The following is a 25,617-nucleotide window of genomic DNA, read 5'->3' as shown; positions in this document are numbered from 1 at the left end:
TTCAATACTCGCTGTACCAGACAATAGACATATCATTGGCTCAGGGTTTCTGTTTATGGGTCTGTCAATATCAAACGCCTTTGTACAGATTCTATGTACATGTTTTGTAATGAGACGGAATATATACACCCGTTATGAATAGAGACAAATTCGTTTTCTCAAGGGGTGATAGACTACCCGCGACCAAGTCCCGTTAACCACCGGAACGGTACAAAGGACAAACTTGAAAGAGATTTGGCCTTTTAACACTACCACATTATCAAACCCGTTTCGCAGAGCGTAGCCCTTTGAGACGTGGTTTAAGAAACTTGTAACTCTGCAGTAATATTGTCTGTTTATGTGTTGTACTTAGGTCTGTCCATTTGTCACTGTGTTATTTTTCAACACAATATTCCTAGTAATATATATAGATTGGCTGAGTGAAACGTGTTAACGCCGGAGTCAACAACTAAATACTTTTTAGCCAAAACTCGAAATTATAAGGCAAAAGTCACACTGAAAGTCCCCATACTTGCACTATCGCTCTACGTAAATGATAGGTTAAGAAACCCTTACTTTCAAATTCTGTTATAAACAACATATATTAAAAAAAGCAGCACTGCTTGTCGCATCCTGGGGCAAGGGCATTACCTGACTATAAAAGTCCAGTTTCCATCCTTGACGAACTAGGCTGGAAGTTCTAAGTTCAATCGTAGCGCCGCCAGTATTACGACTTATGTCCCTTCTAAGTCCCTCATATTGACCAATCAGATTCCACCCCTCATATCACTCGCATTTGCTTCAAACAAAATGGCTGCGCCCAGTCAAGACGACTTGATAGATAATCAAGATCTATATTTTAACAAAACGAGTCTTACCTCGCGAAGTGGATCAAATCACATTGGCACCTTGATTAATAACATAAAAAGATTTGCAAAATATCTGTCGACACCCAGTTGGCGAGACACATTATTTGCAAATCCTGCAGTCGATGGTAATCTGCAGGTTGAGCTCCATGTTGATATGTAGTTCATTACGCGATTTTGATTGGACTATGCATAGACTCGTTTCTTACTCTGGATTTCCAGCCTAGTTCGGCACGTTTGGAAACTGGACTTTTATAGCCTCGTGAAGATGTGCTTGACGTAGCAACAAAGCCTCACATCTCAATGATAAATGGCACGCTTTACATTTTCATCTGTTGTATCTTAAAGGTATGGTTTGATACCTGGAAAATTAACAAAGCTGGACAGAGGGACTGTTGAACGCTACTGTCAGAAGCACTCGAACTTTGTCACAGCGACCAGTAAATACGTACAACAGAAAGCTCGAGGATTGGTGACAATCAGCCAAGTCACAGAAGTTGACCATCCAATCCACAGTATTCGCATCTTACCACAGGCATGTGATCCAGGGTACGAGTACCAGGCAGCCCATGGGGAGTAATTAACATCTGTGATGGAACCTGCGAGATAATGTCTTTTCTTGTCCTAGTTGAGTTGAGCCTTGTCTATTCATGATGAGCTGATGTGCGGTGAAAGGGGGTTCAACGTAGCGATCAGGATTATTGCAAATAGAGTGACGTGCACGCACGTGTGTTATGTTAGCTAGAAAATTCTCTAATCATTCATGTCCCCAAATGTCGTATCCACAAAGAAGGATGGGTTTTATTAATGAATCAAATATTTTGAAAAATGTTCCTAGTGGGATTTTTCCAATTTTAAAACATTTATTAGTAACCTTTTCCTTTTTTTAACGCCAAATATGAAACTGATCTTCTTAAAGGTACATATTCTGATGCAACTTCTACACTTTATTAACGATAATACCATTTCTCACATTTTTTAATATTTGCACTTTTACGAAAAACGTGTATTTTTGTTTTCGACCGGCTAACATTTAACTTCCAAGTCGAACAATAATCATCTAGAATATCCAGTTGCTCTTTTAGCCCACTTACTCGATCAGAAATAAAAACTAACATCATCAGCAAACATCAATATAAACAATTCAAATAAGTCGGGGAATAATTGTATTCTTCGATAATTATGTATCAAGAATATCAGCGGCCAACTCCAATAAAATTGGGATTAATACACAGCCCTGTTTTCGTCCAACTGGGCAATCGAAACACTCAGTAAAACCACTGTTACACCGTACACGTGCTGTAACAGATGGGTACATAGACTGAATCATATTCAAGATTTTAACAGGAAGACCACATATTCTTAGTACACTTTTAAGTTGTTTTCTTTTTTCAGAATCATTTTTTTTAAAGTCACACAGGCAACATAGATTCTACCTCTACGTAAACTTGAATATCTTTGTATACAAGTAGTTGGTGTGAACACGTTATCCTTTGTTGCATACCCCGGTGTAAAACCTGGCACATTAACAACTCAGACAATTCCTGGGTCGACACCAAATAGTAGCAGAACCGTACGCAACCTATTGATGGAGCCCGAGATCCGGCCTTGACGTCCAGAGATACGCCCAAATTTCCTTCCGCGTTACTGTCCGGCACGCCTAGCTTGGTGTAGACAGCATCTGAGATTCTGGAGATGAGACTGGGACAGGATGCTGTACCCAGATAATCCTAGTAGTCGCCATCAGCAGAAACTTTTAGTTTTAGAGGTTATACGTGGCCTATTTCTGAAACTCAAACACCATTCAGAATTATAAAACTTGTGTCAATATTAGTAATGCTGTTCTTTGTTACAGTCGCCCTTGACGCATAAAACAAGGAAAACGATGAATGATGTCACAGTCAGTTATTTGCGACAGTAGGTTGGTATGACGTTGCGATGGGCAGCTTCGCAAACAAGGAAACAATTAATAAACGGGGCAACTGACCAGAAGCAGCCATCGTCATGTTCAGTGAGAATTACTGAAAGTAATTGCACCAAATTGTATATCCTCGCCCCTGTGAGTACTAGTTTCAATAATTATTATTTTGTAAAAATACTAAATCAATTAGGAGAAAAACCGGGTTAGTCTTCAGTTTAGAGGCTTCGACCGTAAAATTAATTAAGAAGTATCCAACCCCTGTGTCCTTGACATAATTGCAAAACAAACGCCAACTGTATGGTTACAGCGGAAATGTTTTTAGTGATGTGGATGAGCCTAATATTTTTAGTAGGTTGAAATGGCGAATTCGGGGATCAGCGGAGATCGGTTTTAATCTGCATATATGTTTCCTTTATGTACCGCGCCATAATTGTGACCTTAAGACTTGAAACACTTCCCCGAGACACAATCACGTAGGCAGACATACTGTAAGCGTTATTTGAGCAGACATCTCAAAAGAAAATAAAGCGACTTTTCTAATGTTTTGTTCTAAAGTAAATCAACTGTCTCCTGAAATTCTTGGAAAAGATTTTTATGCTTCAGATTGTTGAAAGAGTAAGAAATTGCCTGCCACAAAAACAATTATTGGCACAAGGTGTCCATCTTCAGACTCCTAGCTTTAAATGAAAAAAAATATCTGGTTTTATGACTGTAGCCGAAAAAAATATGTAATCTCGATACAAAATCATAGCCCCCCCCCCCCCCCCCCCCCCCCCCCCCCAAATAACAAACGGGCGGGTTTTCGAAGTGCTTAGTGCTTCTCAATAAACCGTGTCTTTCACAGTAGTGCAGTCATCCTATCATGGTCTATCATACATTCCATACCTTTGGTGTACCAAACAGCATGTAGGATTCTAAAACGTCATTCACGAGTTTCTGGATCAAGTATATTGACACACAAATAAACGCGTGATTAACTTTAACTCGAAGGACAAGAAAACGATATTAGCAGTAAACCATTACTCGCATGACAAAGAATGACGACAATGTGACAAAATGGCATTGTTGTGTTTTATTATCTCATGTGGTAAGAGACGACTAACGGGATCGCGTGGTCAGCCTCGCTGACTTTGTTGATGCATGTTATCGTATCCCAATTGCGTGGATCGATGCTCATGATGTCAATCACTGGATTGTCTGGTCCAGACTCGATTATTTACAAACCGCCTTCATATAGCTGGGATATTGCTGAGTGCAAACAAACAAACTTGCCTAAATACAATCAATCATATATACCCAGATGGTACTTTTAGCATATAGTTTGTTCAACAAATTAGGACACAAGACACATTCAGACGTCTCACCTGTCAAATATGGGCAAGTATTATTGTATGACATGTGAAGACTATTTGTGCTTAGCTTGATTATAAAGAACAAAACAGTTCAACATCCGATTTTAATGCATCATGCAAAGTTTCAAGGTTTTGTTTTGAAGAAATAAAAAGGTACAGTAAGTTTAATAAAGAACAAAACACATAACTACATTCCAAGATGATAAATGATAAACTTATGATAAAGGTTTATCTAGAATACATATTGAAACTTTGAATGCGTCTGGTAGTTTCAAAGGAGTGAGTGAGTGAGTATGGTTTTACGCCGCTTTTAGCAATATTCCAGCAATATCACGGCAGGGGACACCAGAAATGGGCTTCACACATTGTACCCATGTCGGGAATCGAACCCGGGTCTTCGGCGTGACGAGCGAACGCTTTAACCACTTTAAGGCTACCCGACCGCCCCAGTTTCAAAGGAGACGACTTTGAAAGATATGTACCCAGGACAAGAGTTTGGATGCCTTAGCAAGACAATCATTCCAATATGGCTAACAGACCACACACCAAAGGACGAGGAAGCACGAGGGCCTTATTTGACCAACTGTAATTGTCAATTTTTGCAGAAACCTTGAAAATGTTAGTTGAAATTATGAGCCATAGGCAAATGAGTGAAAACCCGTTTTCTTTATAACACTAGCAAATTATGGTCTTTGGACATGACAAGTCACATCGGAATATCATCAGAATTCTGATTCGTTGTTTAAGTTTTATGATGCATTACCGTCTATAAATACGTGTTTAACAACTTCCTTGTCTGCAGTCGCAATATCGCAGACCATGTGCGGATGTTGCGACGGAAGTGGTCCCACTCCATACACCGGCCGTAGTCAGCCATCGTCATTCCCCGTGCGGGCACAGTTGTAGCAACCATGCGTCTCCTGTGGCTCTGGATGCTCGTCGGAGTCGTCGTCGTCGTTGTGTCAGCGCTGCCGGAAAAAAATCAACAGCAGCAACTCCGGCTTTTTTGGCGGAAACTGCTTCACCGGCAACGGAGAGGTAAGTAGTCGCCATTCCGTACATTTAGTACAGACACTAACGTATCTCTATGATGTGGCCGAGCCACCGAATGAGTGAGTGATTTTAGTTTAAACGCCGATTTGGACATTATATTTCATCTCTGCATGATGTAGGAGGAAACTCGAAAGTAATGCTTGTCATATATTAAGATGTTGCTGACAAACTAAGAAACATAATCAGCGCGAAGACAGACTCGAACCCGCGATCATAGGTTTCTGGCACGCCTAAAAGACCTAACTTTGCAAATCGAGTAGCGGCTGTGCCCCGAGCGCACCAACCCTGAATATTACCACACGTTCCTGCCCGTATCCACAAGATACCAAAGACAGCTGGTGAGGTGAGGTGAATTGGGGTTTAACGTCGCGTCCAAGATTATTGCACTTATATAGCGACGTGCATGCACGTGTGTGTGTGTGGCTGGCTGCTTATAGTGCTATACCCCACTCGAGCGCCAGACAGGGTAACAACAAGTACCATCTTTTAACGTCTTTTGGTATGACGCGGCCGGGGATCGAACTCCGGAATTTCCGCTCTCCGGGCGGACGCTCTACCACTAGACCACGGAGGCGGTCCCCTAAGGCCTAAAACAGCTGACTGTGTGTACCATATACACTGCATTATCATATAATGGATAGGTTTCTCGGCAGGATAAAGCCAACGGATAAAAACGACATCCGTTGGGGTCATATGCGGATAGAGATGCAAATATCAAAGGTCAAGTAGGGACTACTTTCACTGTTTATAAACAAACATGGCGTCGCCCTCGTCACTCGGCGATCGAGTCAGAATTAACCATCGGGAAACTGGATAAACTACTGGGATAATTGCTATCATTATCAAAAGAACAGTCTAATATACTGAAAATCAGTGTCTAACTGTGACGTAGCTAAGGCATTTTATAAGTTTTGGCAACTTTGGAGATATAAATTTCGAAACAATTTTGCGAGGGCCAAGCGGGATCAGTTGCCATATCTGTGCTTGTAGACCTCTGCGGCTTGAAACCTTCAACACAAATTGAAATAGTTGGATTTGGCCGAAATATGTTTGAATTGTTACCTTGTTTCGTTTTGTCGCTGTGTGTACATCTGACTACACTTCTTAACGTTATGACAGGACAGACCGACTGTGAAGAACGTCTGACCGTGGCCGTGACGTCTCATAGACTAGGGTTAGAGTAGCTTCCCTTTGACAAAAGTCAGTTACTCTAGCGGACGGAGCGATGGATTGCCGCGAAAGGCAATTAAAAACAATTGTTGTTTGGCGAATATGTTGTTTCGCCACTGTATAAGAAACAGATTTCAGTTGGAACTATATTGGCTACTGTCACTGTCCGACTGACACATCAATTACCCTGTGACGTAATAAATATTAATGCGCGCATTCCAGGAAAAGTCGGTAATGTTTGTGAGAGAGGGAGAGCGATTTTGAAGCACAGCATTAAAGAATGACATTATATGATAAAGAGGTTATCATGCTTGTGTGTTTGGGGATGGTAAATATCCTGTATTAGGAATAAACACTATGTGTTTAGCTCGCCAAGGCTCGCTAAATACAATGATTTTCCTAATGCAGGATATTTACCATCCCCAAACACACTCGCGTGATAACCTCTATGTTTCTGTGTACACTATTACCTGTACGTACCTTACACTCTTATATGTATGTACCATACACTGCCTTCTGTATGTACCACATAGTTATCTGTTGCACCATGCACTGTCATCTCTATGTATCATACACTGCCTTCTGTATGTACCACATAGTTATCTGTTGCACCATGCACTGTCGTCTCTATGTATCATACACTGCCTTCTGTATGTACCACATAGTTATCTGTTGCACCATGCACTGTCATCTCTATGTACCATACACTGCCTTCTGTATGTACCACATAGTTATCTGTTGCACCATGCACTGTCATCTCTATGTATCATACACTGCCTTCTGTATGTACCACATTGTTATCTGTTGCACCATGCACTGTCATCTCCATGTACCATACACTGCCTTCTGTATGTACCACATAGTTATCTGTTGCACCATGCACTGTCATCTCTATGTATCATACACTGCCTTCTGTATGTACCACATTGTTATCTGTTGCACCATGCACTGTCATCTCCATGTACCATACACTGCCTTCTGTATGTACCACATAGTTATCTGTTGCACCATGCACTGTCATCTCTATGTACCATACACTGCCTACTGTATGAACCACATAGTTATCTGTTGCACCATGCACTGTCGTCTCTATGTATCATACACTGCCTTCTGTATGTACCACATAGTTATCTGTTGCACCATGCACTGTCATCTCTATGTATCATACACTGCCTTCTGTATGTACCACATAGTTATCTGTTGCACCATGCACTGTCATCTCTATGTACCATACACTGCCTTCTGTATGTACCACATAGTTATCTGTTGCACCATGCACTGTCATCTCTATGTATCATACACTGCCTTCTGTATGTACCATATAGTTATCTGTTGCACCATGCACTGTCATCTCTATGTACCATACACTGCCTTCTGTATGTACCATATAGTTATCTGTTGCACCATGCACTGTCATCTCTATGTACCATACACTGCCTTCTGTATGTACCACATAGTTATCTGTTGCACCATGCACTGTCATCTCTATGTATCATACACTGCCTTCTGTATGTACCACATAGTTATCTGTTGCACCATGCACTGTCATCTCTATGTACCATACACTGCCTTCTGTATGTACCACATAGTTATCTGTTGCACCATGCACTGTCATCTCTATGTATCATACACTGCCTTCTGTATGTACCATACACTGCCTTCTGTATGTACCATACACTGCCTTCTGTATGTACCACATAGTTATCTGTTGCACCATGCACTGTCATCTCTATGTATCATACACTGCCTTCTGTATGTACCATACACTGCCTTCTGTATGTACCATACACTGCCTTCTGTATGTACCACATAGTTATCTGTTGCACCATGCACTGTCCTCTCTATGCACCAATGCCTTATGTATGTGAAAAACTGTCACCTGTATGTTACATACATTATCTTTTGTATGTACAATACTCTCATCTGTATGTATCACACACTGCTATATGCATGTACCATACGTTCATCTGTATGTACGATGTACTGACAACTGTATCTACCATACACCGTTATTTGTATGTACCATGCACTCTGGTCTGTATGTGCCATATACCATTATCTGTATGTACCATACATTGCCTCTGTATGTACAATACATTGCCTTCTGAATGTACCATATACTGTGGCCTGTATGTACCATACACTCTGATCTGTATGTACCATACACTGTGGCCTGTATGTACCATACACTCGGATCTGTATGTACCATACACTGTGGCCTGTATGTACCATACACTCGGATCTGTATGTACTATACAACGTTATCTGTATGTACCATACATTGCCTTTTGTATGTACCATACATTGTGATCTGTATGTACAATACATTGCCTTCTGTATGTACCATACATTGCCTTCTGTATGTACCATACACTGTGATCTGTATGTACCATACACCGTTATCTGTGTGTACCAGACATTGCCTTTTGTATGTACCATACATTGTGATCTGTATGTACCATACATTGTGATCTGTATGTACCATACATTGTGATCTGTATGCACCATACACCGTTATCTTTATGTACCATACATTGCCTTTTGTATGTACCATACATTGTGATCTGTATGTACCATACATTGTGATCTGTATGTACCATACACCCTGATCTGTATGTACCATACAACGTTATCTGTATGTACCATACATTGCCTTTTGTATGTACCATACATTGTGATCTGTATGTACAATACATTGCCTTCTGTATGTACCATACATTGCCTTCTGTATGTACCATACATTGTGATCTGTATGTACCATACACCGTTATCTGTGTGTACCATACATTGCCTTTTGTATGTACCATACATTGTGATCTGTATGTACCATACATTGTGATCTGTATGCACAATACACCGTTATCTTTATGTACCATACATTGCCTTTTGTATGTACCATACATTGTGATCTGTATGTACCATACATTGTGATCTGTATGTACCATACACTGTGATCTGTATGTACCATACACTCTGATCTGTATGCACCATACACCGTTATCTTTATGTACCATACATTGCCTTTTGTATGTACCATACATTGTGATCTGTATGTACCATACATTGTGATCTGTATGTACCATACATAGTGATCTGTATGTACCATACATTGTCTTCTGTATGTACCATACATTGTGATCTGTATGTACCATACATTGTGATCTGTATGTACCATACACTCTGATCTATATGTACCATACACCGTTAACTGTATGACCCATACATTGCCTTCTGTTTCACCATACACCATTATCTGTATGTACCCACGGACCTATAAGGTTATACAAGTCCGTGATGTACCATACACTGTCATCTGTATGTACCACACACCATGATCTGTATTTATCATAGATCTATTCTACCCCGAATTTTCACGGGTCTCACAGTGTATGATGCATACAGATTATGATGTATGGTACATACAGATCAGAGTGTATGGTACATACAGATCAGAGTGTATGGTACATACAGGTCACAGTGTATGGTACATACAGATGACAGTTTATGGTACATACATATCACAGTGTATCTGTATGTACCATACACCGTTACCCGTATGTACCATACGCTCATATGTATGTACCATACATTGCCATCTGTATTTAACATATACACTGTCATCCGTATGTACCAGTACCATACATTAGTACCAGTATGTACCGTGCACTGTATTCTTTATGTACCAGACACTGTAAGCTGTATGTACGATACTCTGTAGTATGTATGTACCATGCATTCCTACCTGTGCTGGACGACCACCTTACGTTGTATTTCAGCCCGTATCCGGTATGAGTGCACCAACCAGACCATTAGCCTGGACCAGCCTGCCGCCATCGTGGAGGGCTACAACCGGACTCCCGACCACTACTACGACAACTCCAACTGCAGATGGCAGATTACTGTGGGGAAACGGGAGAACATCCTCCTCGCCTCGCAGGACTTCCTGTTAGAGTACAGCCCTGACTGCCGGTGAGATTACAGGTTGCCAGGCAAGGACGACCTCATTAACAAAATAAGGATATCACCGTTAGTGTTGTAGGATCATATCCAGTATGACTGGGTTCGACATTCGTATAGTAGGGTCGTCTACATCGTAACGTGCATTGCTTGGTGTATATTATGGTGGCCGAGAGGGGACATCGCTTTAATGCTTTCTCGCTCTATCGCTTTCTCGCTTTCTCGCTTTCTCGCTTTATCGCTTTCTCGCTCTAGCACTTTCTCGCTTTATCGCTTTCTCGCTCTAGCACTTTCTCGCTTTATCGCTTTCTCACTTTATCGCTTCCTCTAATGACTAACCATAGTCATATGAAGGAATCGGGTGTTCTTTAACTTCTTTTGAATAGTATGTGCTGTAAATCTTGAAATTAATGTTAATTATAAATGAAAAAAAAAATAGCGTAGACATAATTACCGTATTCGACGTAATAAGCGCCCGGGGCGCTCTCAAATTTAGGAAATTATTTTTGAAAAAAAAGTTGAGTTGTAAGATAAATTTCGTGGTTTATGCTGACAGCCTGAAATGTTTATGTACGACAGATATATTTTCCCGAATTTAATTGCCCATAATTAAGTGTGCATATAACGCACGAGTGCGTATTATACGCGAATAAATAAGTCTTGTGTACATTAATCAATCGGAAGGGGTGCTAATATATTAGCAAATATCGCCGTGGGCGTTGATTAGAGCGGGGCGCTTATTACGTCGAATACGGTAATTATACTTTGCATTTATGTCTCAGAAATGACTGTTGATAAGACGGCCTCACTGAACACTTTGAATAGCGGAAATAACAACTTGAATATAAAACCAATCAACTATCTATTTCCACATTACGGTTACCGAGAACAATATGTCATCCAAAAACTAGAAAATACATAATGGACATCCGGGAGTATTACCATTGCTTGGGTGAGAACTTCCACTTTGATGGCATCTACTCCGCAAACAGAATAAACATTGATATAAGCGTTGTTTTTAGGAAAACATTATTGCTTTTTAGGAAGTACGTACTACTCTATTGAGCGGTGTTATTTGTTATTTGTTTTGGTAGCTAAATAGGGCCATAAATCAATCAAATTCTTTTTTACGCAGAAATACGTGGATTGTTATAGAAGCACATATGTCTGTACTGTTAAATTGTATTTAAGTAGATAGTGAGGAAATTTCAACATTCCGTCCATATGTATAATTTGAAAAGCGACTGGAAAAATCTCAGCTCTCTTTTATGATTAAAACCCACATCCTTAATCCTTCATACAAGGGGCACGGGTGGCCCAGTCGTCTAAGGCGCCGCGATTCGCTGTGCAGAGTTGCGTCCCTAGGGCACGCCAGAAACCTATGATTGTAGGTTCGAATCCCGGTTCGCCCAGATTATGTTTCTAGGTTTGTCAGCACCATACGTGGGTTTCACCAAGGTGGTAAACGTCTGAGACCTGCATCACTTCGGGCTTTCCTCTTACATTAAGCTGACACGCCGTGATATAACTGGAATAGTGTTAAAAGCGGCGTTAAACCCAACTCACTTACTCACTTCATACAGTCATGATCAATGGTGCCTTTTCTTCATAATCACAGAGTGTTTCAGACAAGCGGATTGAAGACAATAGGGAACCACAAATTCAAGAAGGATTAACTTGAATTGTTGCAATCTCATAAAAGAACCTAATTCAATTCTGTCAAAATATTTGATTTTTCAATTCTGTATATCACTATCCCACACTACAAATTTAAGAACACATGCATTCCTTGATCCTTTGGACATTTGTCCCTAAATGTGGTTGCCAAAGATAAACTTACATCTCTTATCTGCAAGATGGAGGGCAATGTGTCAAACACGAAAACAAACGTCTTTGATAGGCATTTAGAAGTTGGAGTACTAAGTAAGGATAAGAATTTATGGATGAACAACTTCTTTATTACAACTAAGAGCGACGTTTCGGTGTAGGTTCTAACACCGTTATCATGTTGTTTATGTCACTGACTTCACCGATGATTGTCACCACTACCCTTGTGTGTACATAGCCATCTTCCCGAGGCAAGTGAGTTAACTGACTATAAAAGTCCAGTTTCCACCCTTGCCGAACTAGGCTGGTATTATGGAATTACATTTTGGCTGGGCTAACGAGTCTATGCATAGTCCAATCAAAATCGCGCACCGAAATCGAAATCCCGTTCGTAAAGTGCCATGCAGATTTCGGTCGACTGCAGGATTTGCAAAGCATGTGCACCGCTAACTCGTTGTCAACAGATATTTTCTATATCTTTTCATGTTTTTAATCAGGGTGCTCACGTGATTTGATGCACTTTGCGATGTAAGACTCGTTTGATCACAATATAGCTCTTGATTATCGATCAGATCGTCTTGACTGGGCGCCACCGTTTTGTTTGAAGCAAATGCAAGTGATACGAGAGGTTGAATCTGATTGGTCAATAGGAGAGGCATAGAAAGGACATTACTCGTAATAGCCACTGGTGGCGCTGCGATCGAGCCCAGGAATTCCAGCCTAGTTCGGCAAGGGTGGAAACTGGACTTTTAAAATCAGTTAACTCCCTTGCCTCGGGAAGATGGTACATAGCAGGCTTCTCTACTCCAGTATAACAATATCTACTCTACTGCATAAACATTGCCTCCTACTTGTATATATACTTGCCAACCACACTCTGTAAATCACTTGCTTGATAACGGTGTTAGAACCTACACCGAAACGTCGCTCTTAATTGTAATAAAGAAGTTGTTCATCCATAAATTCTTATCCTTTCATGAAAACAAACGTTCATCTGAAGTATACTGAGAAAACAATATGTGAAATACCGGACTTTCTCATGGAGAGGTCATGCAAGGAGTAGGCAATCCCATGTGTGCTCCCATTCTTCCTGATCCGTTTCCTAATGCACATGAATCGAAATTTCTGATATCTGATATCGGTCAATAATGGTCAAATAGTCGACCCCCTTCGATTGATGTACCCACCTCAACTAGCAATAAAAGAGCCCATTGAAAGCATCTCATCTGTTCAGTGCATAAAGATTCAGAATGACAACCTACTACCCACAAGACTGTGTGACAAGAGGGACGAGTGTCCGGGTTCTCTGGTTTGTCAGGCTCAAATCAAAATCCGTGATAATATGGAATAGCATAATGTTGTTGAAATGTCTATTGGCTTTTTGACAAAAATACGAAAAGGATTTATCTCATACTGCTTCTGACTGTTGTTTCAGTTTTGACTTTGTCGAAATATTTGACGGGGCACCTACACCTACGCGCTCCATTGGTAAATTTTGTGGTCGTCGAGATGTCCGTCTCATCAGCAGTTCCAAAAAGTTATACATCTACTTCCGTTCGGATGAAAGTGTTACGGCGCCCGGCTTTCGGTTTGAAATACGCAAAGTTGAAGAGGGTGAGAATATTTGAGTGAATGACTTGGACAATATCTCGGAATGTCAGCCTGCTGTAGGGGAAAACGTATTGCACTTAAATACCACAAGCAGGGCGCGATGCCAACAAAAGGATCATAATCACAACTACGATTAAAGGATCCGGGGACGGCTAAAGCCCCCATTTCACCACGACCGCTAATATCCCGAATCACCCGGATAGGAAATTTTACATGTTCGTAGATAAATCTCAATCATTTCTTGAAGTTCTTAAATGAATCTTATTTGATTCCCAAACATTTGTACAGTTCGCGGGAGTTCGTCGAATCGGCGAGAAAATATTTGTTTGTCAACAACGTCCCTGGAAGGGCTGCATCGTAATCAATTCGTAATGAATTCATATGTTCCGTAACAGCTACGTAATCGATTCTTTTGCATTCTTGGCTATTCTTAGAGATTCGTGGCTCCCAAAATTTCTTGCCCTCAACCCGAAAACATCCCGAAACAGCCACGAATGTCCCGAGTCAACTACGAATCATGTAAGAATTAAGTAAGAACAACATTCGGCACATTCGTAACTTAGTCGTAGGCAATTCGTGCTTGATCCGTACATGAATCTTGTAATTCGTACATGTTTCTTAACCCATTCCTGGCATTTTTCATATTTTTCAACCCGATTAGCCACGATAGTTATATTGGCCGAATCATCACGAATTTCGAAAGTTTCCGATTCGGGGTGATTCGGGATATTCGTGGTCGTAGTGAAAGGGGGGCATTATGCTACTATTCCACACAGACCACGAATCCCACGAATTGATAAATTTTAGGATTCGTAGTTGAATCGTAATCAGTTCGTGAAATTCTTAACTGATTCGCATATATTCGTAGTTAGTTCTTACAATTCTTGAGCTATCGGGAATTCATGACAAAAGTTTTGAGTTGTTCAAAGTTTTGGCCACGAACTTCCGATTCAAAATTATCGTAGTTAATTCGTAACAAATGCGTAATGCATTCTAAGGCATCGTAACTAAATCGTAATTGATTCGTAGGCATTCGTAGGTATTCTTAACTCATTCGGGGATTCGTGAATTCGTGGCTTTACGACGAATCGGCTACGAATCTGTCACGAATCCCACGAACACACGCTAAAGCAGGTACGAAGCTCACGATCCAATCATGAATCAGCTACGATTGCCGGGAAATTGGGTATATAAGGAAATTAACATTGATTTCAGGTCATTAGCTGCTGACGATTGTGCCATTATAACACGAAATTCACGATTCAGCAAGATGCTCTACGTTGGACATCCATTTTGAAGCTGATGCCCATGCATGGGTGGGGGCCTTTTTATAGCTATCTTGAGGGAAAAACCCAAAATTGTCAAGAATAGTCACGAATTCATTTTTATTCGTACCTGATTCGTACATGCTTTCGGCGTATTCTTAACTGATTCGTTACTGATTCTTAACTTTCGTGCAGTATTCGTAATAGCTTTTTGTAAATCGTAGTGAATTCTTGACAATATTCATACGAATCCAGCCGAATCCCACGAATATTCGTACCTCTATCGTACCTGTATCGTAACTAGATCGTACAGCGTCACGAATTGAACCAGAATATTTGCTAAATTCCACGAATCCTAAAATTTAAAAATCGTGGCGATTCGTGGAATTTCTTGCTCTGTGTGGAATAGAAGCATAAGAGAAGCGAACTCTCGATAGCGAATTGCGATATCGTGTGAATGAATAAGTGAATAGGGGTTTCTAGAAACATCCTGTCGACCTGAAAAGTAAGGACTTCGGACAGTCAGAGATAGAAAGTAAATCCTTACCGCCGACGTATGCTGACTCAAGGGACAGAGCTGTCTTTCAACTTTGTAAATTTGGTATATGGCACCGACTTTTGCACGTATTTCATATTTAGTGACGAACACCTTATACAGTAAAGTACGGTTATAACGAACTCAAAGGGACTACTAAATTTAGTTCGTTATAACCATAGTTCGTTATAAGCATATATACAGGATAACTAAAGCAAATAGTCGGGACCAAAAAGTAAGTTCGTTATATCCGTCAGTTCGTTATAAGCGTGTTCGTTATAACCGTAGTTTACAGTACATTCAAATAGAAAACTAGCTGACATTTTCGGTGTACGAAAGTGAACGTAATTTGTTCCCGAAACTGATGAAGACAGAAAATATCCTGATCAGCATCTCTTTCAGCATCCAGCCCCACGTGCAATAGAACCATGTCAGCGATTACGGGAACCATTCGCTCCATCAACTACCCTATGCGTTACAAGGGCGACACCACCTGCTTGTACAAAATCACGGTTAGAATACATGTTTCGCCAAACACTCTCAAGTTGCTGTGGTGGTGGGCTGTCTGTATGTCAGATGGATACATTTATATTTTCGTGTCAGTATGGCGCTGAACTATCATAACACATAATTTGTACAAGGATTGTGTGTAGCTGATAATTTTAGAAATTGCGAGTAGTTACTGATTAATGAATTGGAAAATTTGTTTGTACATATAGTTTCTTGTATATGTCTTTGTATGTAGCTAAGTTATATTATCATTGTGGCCAATGCCTCCTCTTGCAGGCACCCGCAAATAAACGGGTGAAGCTGGAGTTTGATGACTTCAGTTTGGAGAAGGAGCCCTGCGAGTACGACTACCTCACTATTTACGACGGACACAGCTCAGGTGAGAGACAGGCAATAGGTCAGGTGAGAGACAGGCAATAGGTCAGGTGAGAGACAGGCAATAGGTCAGGTGAGAGACAGGCAATAGGTCAGGTGAGAGACAGGCTTTAGGTCAGGTGAGAGACAGGCTTTAGGTCAGATGAGAGACAGGCAATAGGTCAGGTGAGAGACAGGCAATAGGTCAGGTGAGAGACAGGCAATAGGTCAGATGAGAGACAGACTTTAGGTCAGGTGAGAGACAGGCAATAGGTCAGATGAGAGACAGGCTTTAGGTCAGGTGAGAGACAGGCAATAGGTCAGATGAGAGACAGGCAATAGGTCAGGTGAGAGACAGGCAATAGGTCAGGTGAGAGACAGGCAATAGGTCAGGTGAGAGACAGACAATAGGTCAGATGAGAGACAGACAATAGGTCAGGTGAGAGACAGGCAATAGGTCAGATGAGAGACAGGCAATAGGTCAGATGAGAGACAGGCAATAGGTCAGGTGAGAGACAGGCAATAGGTCAGGTGAGAGAGAGGCAATAGGTCAGGTGAGAGACAGGCAATAGGTCAGGTGAGAGACAGGCAATAGGTCAGATGAGAGACAGGCTTTAGGTCAGGTGAGAGACAGGCAATAGGTCAGATGAGAGACAGGCAATAGGTCAGGTGTGAGACAGGCAATAGGTCAGGTGAGAGACAGGCAATAGGTCAGGTGAGAGACAGGCAATAGCTCAGGTGAGAGACAGTCTTTAGATCAGGTGAGACACAGCCAACGGGTCAGGTGAGAGATAGGCACTAAGTCAGGCAGGAGACAGGCAATAGTTCTAGTGAGAGAGAATCAATAGGTCAGGTGAGAGACAGGCAATAGTCAGGTGAGAGACAGGCAATAGTTCTGGTGAGAGAGAGTCAATAGGTCAGGTGAGAGACAGAAAATGTGTCAGATGAGAGACAGGCAATAGGTCAGGTGAGAGACAGCAATAGGTCAGGTGAGAGACAGGCAATAGGTCAGCTGAGAGACAGGCAATAGGTCCGATGAGAGAAGGCTATATATAGAGATCTTGGTGTCGTTGTACAAAACAACCTTAGAGCTAAGGTTACCTTAAATGCTTTAGTTTTAACCTTAGGCCTTTACTAAGGTTGATCCCCTGTTGCATAAAACGTTAAGGTAGCCTCAGTGATGGTGAAAGTTTAAGGTTGATCCGACCCAACATTAGCGTGGCTAAGGTTCATACTTCATTGAATTTCAACATGGCTACTTTCTTGTTGATGTGTGAGGAAACTGAGAGAAGTTTGAGGAAACAACGTACAGCTTAAGACACTGACGGACTCGGAACTGATATCGCGTTATCGACTCACACGCGAAGCCATTTTCTCTCGTAGACAAAGTTCGTCCTTTGGTCGAAAGACCAACACAGCGTGCATACGCTATGACAGTGGAATCTCGAGTTTTGTTTACGCTGAGATATTTAGGAAAAGGGGAATTTCTTTCTGAAATTGGAGATTTGCATGGTATGGATAAATCAAGCGTGTCGAGAGGCTTTCATTCTACGGTAAATGCAATATGCACGGTCTTAGACAATATAACTTTTCCTTGGAGTCACGAGCAGCAAACTAAGGTACAGCAATGTATCTATAGAATTGGTCATTCCCAAAAGTTCTCGGTGCCGTCGATGGAACATTTATTCCCATAAAACGGCCTTCACCAAACGACGAAGCGGCCTACATATGCCGCAAGGGATACCATGTACAAAGGTAGCTTTGTGAAACGGGTGTAGCTCTTTTATAAGGTTGCCTTAAGATTAACCTTAGTAACTAAGGTCAACCTTAGTAAAGGTTGTTTTGCACAAGGCACCCTGGTGAAAGAGTCTATAGATCAGGTGAGAAACAGGTAATTGGTTATTGTATATAAATCACGAACGCCATTATAGCTAAATACACTGGTCATTACAACCAAATAGTGAGTGAGTGAGTTGGGTTTAACGCCGCTTTTAACAGTATTCCAGTTATATCACGGCGTGTCATCTTAATGTTGGAGGAAAGCCCGAAGTGATGCAGGTCTCAGACGTTTACCACTTCGGTGAAACCCACGAGCACGGGTATGGGGCTGACAAACCTAGAAAAATAATCTGGGCGAACCGGGATTCGAATCCACAATCATAGGTTTCTGGCGTGCCCAAGGGACGCAACTCTGCACAGCGAATCGCGGCGCCTTAGACGACTGTGTCACCCGTGCCCCCACCAAATAGTGCAACTTTAGAATGGAACATGACTTTTTCAGCATCCAATGTCCTGGGCACCTACTGCGGGCGACGCGCGCCACAATACATCGTTTCCTCCACCAACAACCTGTTGCTCTACTTCCACACCGACGGCTACGTCAACGAGAAGGGGTTCAGCTTAAACTACTCATTTGTTGCTGACACTGCCCAAGACGCCAAGGTGGTGTTTGGCGACACACCAGTCGAATATGACCCAGGTAAGCTTGATCAGGGACCCTTATCTTGGCAAGATGGTGGCGTATGTCGCGTCGCTGTGATATTTGTATTACGAGGCACCAACCGTGAGGCAATAAATAGAGAAGCAACAAATAGCAAACTCCCTAATTCGCCCCCCAAATACCTAACAGAAATATTCTAGAAACCTCAAATCGACTTTTTCTAACAGAACATTTTCTTATATGATCATTTGAATTGAATTATATGATCAATCAGAATCGAGTACGTTAAAGTGCGTGAGTTTGGTTTAACGCCGCATTTAACAGTATTCCAATTATATCGAGACATGTAAGCTTAATGTGGGAGAAAAGTCCGAAGTGATGCAGGTCTCAGACGTTTACCACTTCGGTGAAACCCACGAGCACGGGTATGGTGCTGCAAAACATAACCGGGATTCGAACCCACCATCATAGGTTTCTGGCGTGCCCAAGGGACGCAACTCTGCACAGCGAATCTCGGTGCCTTAGACGTCTGTGAATGACAGAACTGGCAATCACCCGGGGATCTTAACTGAAGGTTCTTGCGACTGCTCGCCAGCTGTCTGCTTATGCTGACTCGACAAGACCGCCATTAATGACTGCGAACCAATAACCCTGTTGCAGAGAAGTACAAATTGATATACTATAGAGATACAAGAGGCTTCCTTCCTTCCAGACTGCTCCGACACGTTTACAGAGCTAGGACACAACTTGAGTAGTCCGATATTCAATGGAGACCATTATCGCCAGAGGAAGAGGTGCCGAACCACCATCCGGGCACCCGAGGATCAAAGGGTCATCTTGAACGTTCAGACGTTCGACCTTGAGGAGAGCCTTGACTGCATATATGATCACGTGAATGTCACCTACCAATCCAAGCAAGGTAAGCATTGCATTTAAGTGCTGCATTGCCTATACTCAGCATAACTACACGGGGCTCCATTTACCGAAGAAGTAGTTGTGATTAATTCTAACCTAAATGACTCGAGACCCCGAGTACAAGATATTAAAGAACATAATTAATAGAATGTTTTCTTTATTAATAAGGAACCATTACTAAAAGCATTACCCGGAATGCATGCAGTCAAAAAAATTAAGAAAACAAAACAGAAAGAAAAAGCTCATTTTCCCCATTATATAGAGGCATTGTCGATTTAACTGATTCGATCTCAGCTGATCTCAAAAGGATGGAGGGCTCCTGAATTTTATGAAATTATGATATAAGGGGAAAAAGTAGATACATTTCAGGCCCTGATGGTCAAAAGCATTCGGATAAGAGAAATGTTTTTAGCACGAAGTAGTAGAACTCGACCGATTCCATAAACATAGGTTTTCACTAGAATTGATATTTTGGGGTTCCCTTGTTCCAGTTAATATCTGAAGCCATGTGAATACGCCCTGACTCCAAATGTTTCAGTTTAAGTTAAGTTCCAGTGGACATGTAAAACTATACGGATGCTACTTATTGATTATGATTATTATCCCTCTCTCAGTCTCAGTCTCATGCACATTTTGCCAGGTGGATTGAACACAGTCCGGATGTGTGGGTACCAGAGTCCGAACTCGCGCTGCTTTGAGTCGTGGAGCAACGAGTTAATCTTCGATTTTTCCTCTGACCGGATGTTCGAGGGGAATGGGTATAAAGCCACCTACCGGTTTGTTCCGGATAACTACACCGGTGTCAGTGAGTACAAACTACCGACAGCAACATTCCTCACCATTGCCCATGCACAGGTATCACCCTCAATGCCACCAGATCAGTCTGTTAGCTTTACTACACAGGTTGGAATAGCCAGAGCCCTGTGATATCGGCAATTTACTGCATGTGGTATCGGAATTATATAGCAAAATTTAGGTGCTAGAGGGTTAACAAACATTGCCATCTCATCCTACCGGATACCCATTCACTACTGGGTCACTTGTGCAAGGAGACGCCACACGTGTTGCGTGTGCTTCAGTGTGGGGCAGGACCAAAGCCCTAGAACCAAGCTGGCGACGTGTGGTCACCCAACTCTGGACTCTCCGACGTTGCTTAACCTCACCTGATTTTGACCTGTTCGCTGTGCACAGGACCACGTGCCACATGTGTGTGTGTGTGTGTGTGTGTGTGTGTGTGTGTGTGTGTGTGTGTGTGTGTGTGTGTGTGTGTGTGTGTCTGTGTGTGTGTCTCTATGTGTTTGTGTGTATGTGTCTGTGTCTATGTGTGTCTGTGTGTGTGTGTTTGTCTGTGTGTGTCCCATCCGAGATTCGAACCTACTCTGCCACACTGAGGCCCCTAATCGCCAGCACACAAGGTCATCGATTTAACCCACTCAGCCACCCAGGCTTGAAAGTCCGACTACTGATAGTCTAGATCACGTACTTTGTGTACCCCTCTGGTCAGTGTTAATTGGCATGTCCGAAAGCTATGAACAAACAATGTCATTTAGAAAGTGGTCAAGAAAAGTACATATTCCAGTACTTTTTTTGGGTTAAGCTCCCATCCGGGATTAGAATATGTACTTTACCAAGAAAGTGTTATCCAAAATATACCATTTGTTACATTTGACCGCTTTCTAAATAGCATTGTGTGTTCATTCTTGTTTCAGCCTGCAACATGTTCTCCTGTGACGACGACTGTAACGGCTACTGCTACAGCAACGACCCCGGAGACTTTAAATGCGCATGTCCGATAGGGAAAGTACCTAACAACTGTGCTTTAAACGTGAGTACCAGCATACCCCCTCACTCACTCGTTATAATAAAAATGTTTTCAGTAAATTATAAGAATAGGAAACTATACCTTATCATCCTCTGGAACAAGGACGTTTGCACATTTTAAACGTCATAAAAATCCTTTTATTGTCCACTGACGCCCTATTGTGCCGATGCCTGATGTTTGCAGAGTCGTGAGAGCGACACGATGGTCTACTGAAACGAACGTTTCAGAAAGTAGTACCAGATCGCCAGTCCTACTGATATACCCAATTAGTCCTGGGCTGGGATTTTTATTTAAAAACTGTCCCCCAAAAGTCTTTTAAAATTAATAATGCTATATATATTGCAACAAAAATTGCATTGCTCCATTGCGTTTTCTATAAAAACATATTTTGGTTCATCGTTTTAACAAAAACAATATCTAGTTTTTCAGCTGTTGTCGAAAAAATATCTTGTCTCAGTACACGATCCCAGCAGGGAACAGATGTTGGGGAGAACGTCTTCCTGAAGCTCTTCCTGGAAACCAGTCATTATGTGCTGCAATGTCACATCAATTACTGTTAAACCCGTGAAGATTCGCTTTTGAATTGGTGTTCCCATGGAACCCATGCTTGTCGTTTAACGGGATCGGGGGGTCAGGCTCGCTGACGTGGTTAATGCATGTCATCGTATCCCAATTGCGTAGATCTATGCTCATGCTGTCAATCACTGGATCCATACTTGATTAATTACAGACGGCCGTCATATAACAGGATTACTGCTGAGTGCGGCGTTAAACAACAACAACAAACACACATACAAATCAATCACTCTTAAGATAACGGCACAAAGCCCAGACTAAATGTATTTCATTTATGTTTTGTTTGCTATAACGCCGCATACGTACCATAGTCACTCCGACATTCGCTGTGTAGAGTGACGTCCCTTGGGCACGTCAGGAACCTATGATCGTGTATTTGAATACTGAATACTGTTTTTAGGTTCCAGACATCATATCTGGCTTTCCTCCAATATCAAGCTGACACGTCGTGACATAAATGGAATACTGTTCAAAGCGGCGATAAACCCAACTCACTCACTCGCTGTTTCAGGTGACATGGGAGAAACCCCTGCAGAATGTAACAGTATATGAACGATCGCAGGTTACCCTAGACTGTGCCATCAACCACCCCTACACTATCACAGTCTGGTAAGTACACGTGGAAGGTCTTTATAATTAGAATACAGATTATTAGCTTACCTAACTGGCAACTGCTCAGTGTGTTACTGAGTGGGACGGTCGGGTAGCCGAGTGGTTAAAGCGTTCGTTCGTCACTCCGAAGACCCGGGTTCGATTCCAGACATGGGTACAATGTGTGAAGCCCATTTCTGGTGTCCCCCGCCGTGATATTGCTGGAATATTGCCAAAAGCAGCGTAAAACCATACTCACTCACTCAAGTCATATACGAGTAAACGCTCAGAACGAATTCATTTCTTGTTGGTGATGGAGCTGTTAGGTGGTGATAGTAATTAGACACGCTGGAGAAAAATTGTTGTTTGTCAAAGTGACTTGCCAAATAATCCTTTCACCTAATCACATTATGATCAGAGGTGGCACAGATGGTGAAGGAACTATAAACAGCCTGACAATGAAAGCATTAATTCAATGCAAATGAACAAATACTTCATCAGTGAATATAAGATTGATTGTAAAAAACAGTCGGAAAACATTTTTTTAATCAAATCATGTATAACTATCAAAGCATCTTACCACTTGCAGAAATGGGTTTCACTTGTGTATTATGTTCACAACATCCCCGTTTTTTATTCTTTTCAAAATCATGGATCCGCCACTGAACAGTATTCACGTTTAACACGCCCCACACCTTGTGTTTTTTCCAAGCAAAAACGGGGCGGTCGGGTAGCCTATCGGTTAAAGCGTTCGCTCGTCACGCCGAAGACCCGGGTTCGATTCCCGACATGGGTACAATGTGTGAAGCCCATTTCTGGTGTCCCCCGCCGTGATATTGCTGGAATATTGCTAAAAACGGCGTAAAACAACACTCACTCATCTAGTTGTTTCTCAGTATGGTAGTACTAGGAGCCAGCTTATGTTCCGCGTTTCGGGATATTTGGTATTGACCTTTGCATTTTGATCATGCCCCTGAATTCTTCGGAAACACATACCGTTTCATTTTCAACACCACTCCTCAGACACAACTGGACCAATGAAGCTTCACATGCTTGTTGCTACCATTGATGTCATCCCACTAAAAATGTTTGAACATGATTCTCATTGTGGCTATACTTTTGACATTTTTCCTCCATCTTCTCCTCTGAAACTGTCAAAAGGGAAGCTGACTTGTTGCATGTTTTTCTTTGTTGGTTTGTTTGTTAACGCCCAACTCGGCAATATTCCAGCTTTACGAATGGGTTGCTGAAGACCTATTATACCCTGTATCTTAACGGGTCATGTTTGCATGTATGCTTCTTTATATATTTTCTGAAACTCATTATGATCGGGTTTATATATTATTATTTTTTCATAATACAAAAATAATAAATTCAATTTTGCAAGACGTCAAACAGTTAATCCTCAAGAACCATTGTGTGCGTATTGATGGTTATACACATTCCGAGGCGTTGACAATGTTGCAAAGACAACTTTTCGTTGAATCATGTTCTGAAAGTCGGTCTGATCATTTGCCCCTAAGGTTGAAGTGTTATAAAATCATAACAGTTCTTACATTTTAAATATAATTGATAAAAATGTTTAAGTTGCAGATTACGAGACATTTGTGAAATATAGTTATGTGTTTTCAATAATGAGTGACAATATTTAAGTGAGCTACGCCCGGGGTACGTTTTTTTCTCTCACCTTTGGTCGTTGGTCGTCTAACAAATTAAAATAGATTCGATAGTATTGAATTGAGACTAGATATCTTTTTAAGGTACAGAAGTAAAACCAGATATTTTTAAATTGCAACTATGAGCCAAAAGATATATATTTTTTTTAATGTAATGGTGGCAGACAATTATTTTCAATCAATATATATGAAGTATGATTGTTTATTTTCGAGGACAAGTACGAAATTTCGATAAAACCCAGCCCACCAGCCTCAGAATATTAAATGGTCGGTGCATAACCTGGAAATTCACGGGTCTCGTTATAACTGAGATGTGATTCATGTATTGACTATGTAGTGCAGTGTAGTCTTTAATGGACTTTTGCACATTTGTACATTTGTCATGCAACATAAAAGTTAACTAAAATGTTTAATAACAAAATCAACCCACACTGTGCTATTCCAGGGACTTCAACGACACGCTGCTGCCAGATGACACGATGCCACATGTCAGCGTCAGCGAGTCTACCATCATCTTGAAGAACGCCCGACTGAACGACACGGGCAGATATACATGCACTGTACAAGCAGGGGAATGGCTGAGGTCACGGACAATATGGCTGACCGTCAAAGGGGGTATGCTGTTATTACGCCACCTTGTGAGTGAGTTAAAGCTTTACGTCACATCGGCAATATTTCAGCCATATCGTGACGATACGCCACCTTGTAATTCTCCTCGTTGTTTTTTCTTGGAGTGAGTGAGTGAGTATGGTTTTACACCGCTTTTAGCAATATTCCAGCAATATCACGGCGGGGGACACCAGAAATGGGCTTAACACATTGTACCCATGTCGGGAATCGAACCCGGGTCTTTGGCGTGACGAGCGAACGCTTTAACCGATAGGCTACCCGACCGCCCCGTTTTTGCTTGGAAAAAACACAAGGTGTGGGGCGTGTTAAACGTGAATACTGTTCAGTGGCGGATCCATGATTTTGAAAAGAATAAAAAACGGGGATGTTGTGAACATAATACACAAGTGAAACCCATTTCTGCAAGTGGTAAGATGCTTTGATAGTTGTTATACATGATTTGATTAAAAAAATGTTTTCCGACTGTTTTTTACAATCAATCTTATATTCACTGATGAAGTATTTGTTCATTTGCATTGAATTAATGCTTTCATTGTCAGGCTGTTTATAGTTCCTTCACCATCTGTG

General features: G+C 41.6%; 1 protein-coding gene across 1 annotated transcript in view; it reads left to right on the top strand.

Annotated features, from left to right (window-relative positions):
* Positions 1-4,974: 4,974 nt before the first annotated feature.
* The window catches only part of LOC139446198 (mannan-binding lectin serine protease 1-like), a 30,826-nt gene continuing 10,183 nt past the window's right edge, over positions 4,975-25,617 (top strand). The window contains exons 1-11 of the mRNA XM_071227517.1: positions 4,975-5,156; positions 10,118-10,310; positions 13,561-13,739; positions 15,939-16,048; positions 16,323-16,425; positions 18,682-18,879; positions 19,553-19,759; positions 20,396-20,560; positions 21,465-21,580; positions 22,665-22,762; positions 24,866-25,035. Of these exons, the coding sequence (XP_071083618.1) occupies positions 5,030-5,156; positions 10,118-10,310; positions 13,561-13,739; positions 15,939-16,048; positions 16,323-16,425; positions 18,682-18,879; positions 19,553-19,759; positions 20,396-20,560; positions 21,465-21,580; positions 22,665-22,762; positions 24,866-25,035 (1,666 nt within the window). The 5' untranslated portion in view covers positions 4,975-5,029. The remainder of the gene's footprint in view (positions 5,157-10,117; positions 10,311-13,560; positions 13,740-15,938; positions 16,049-16,322; positions 16,426-18,681; positions 18,880-19,552; positions 19,760-20,395; positions 20,561-21,464; positions 21,581-22,664; positions 22,763-24,865; positions 25,036-25,617) is intronic.

The sequence above is a fragment of the Haliotis cracherodii genome, unplaced genomic scaffold (assembly GCF_022045235.1).
Source record: "Haliotis cracherodii isolate W230 unplaced genomic scaffold, xgHalCrac1.p SCAF_6, whole genome shotgun sequence".
NCBI lineage: Eukaryota > Metazoa > Mollusca > Gastropoda > Lepetellida > Haliotidae > Haliotis > Haliotis cracherodii.
Note: the sequence above shows the minus strand (reverse complement) of the source record. Positions and strands in the feature narration are given on the sequence as shown.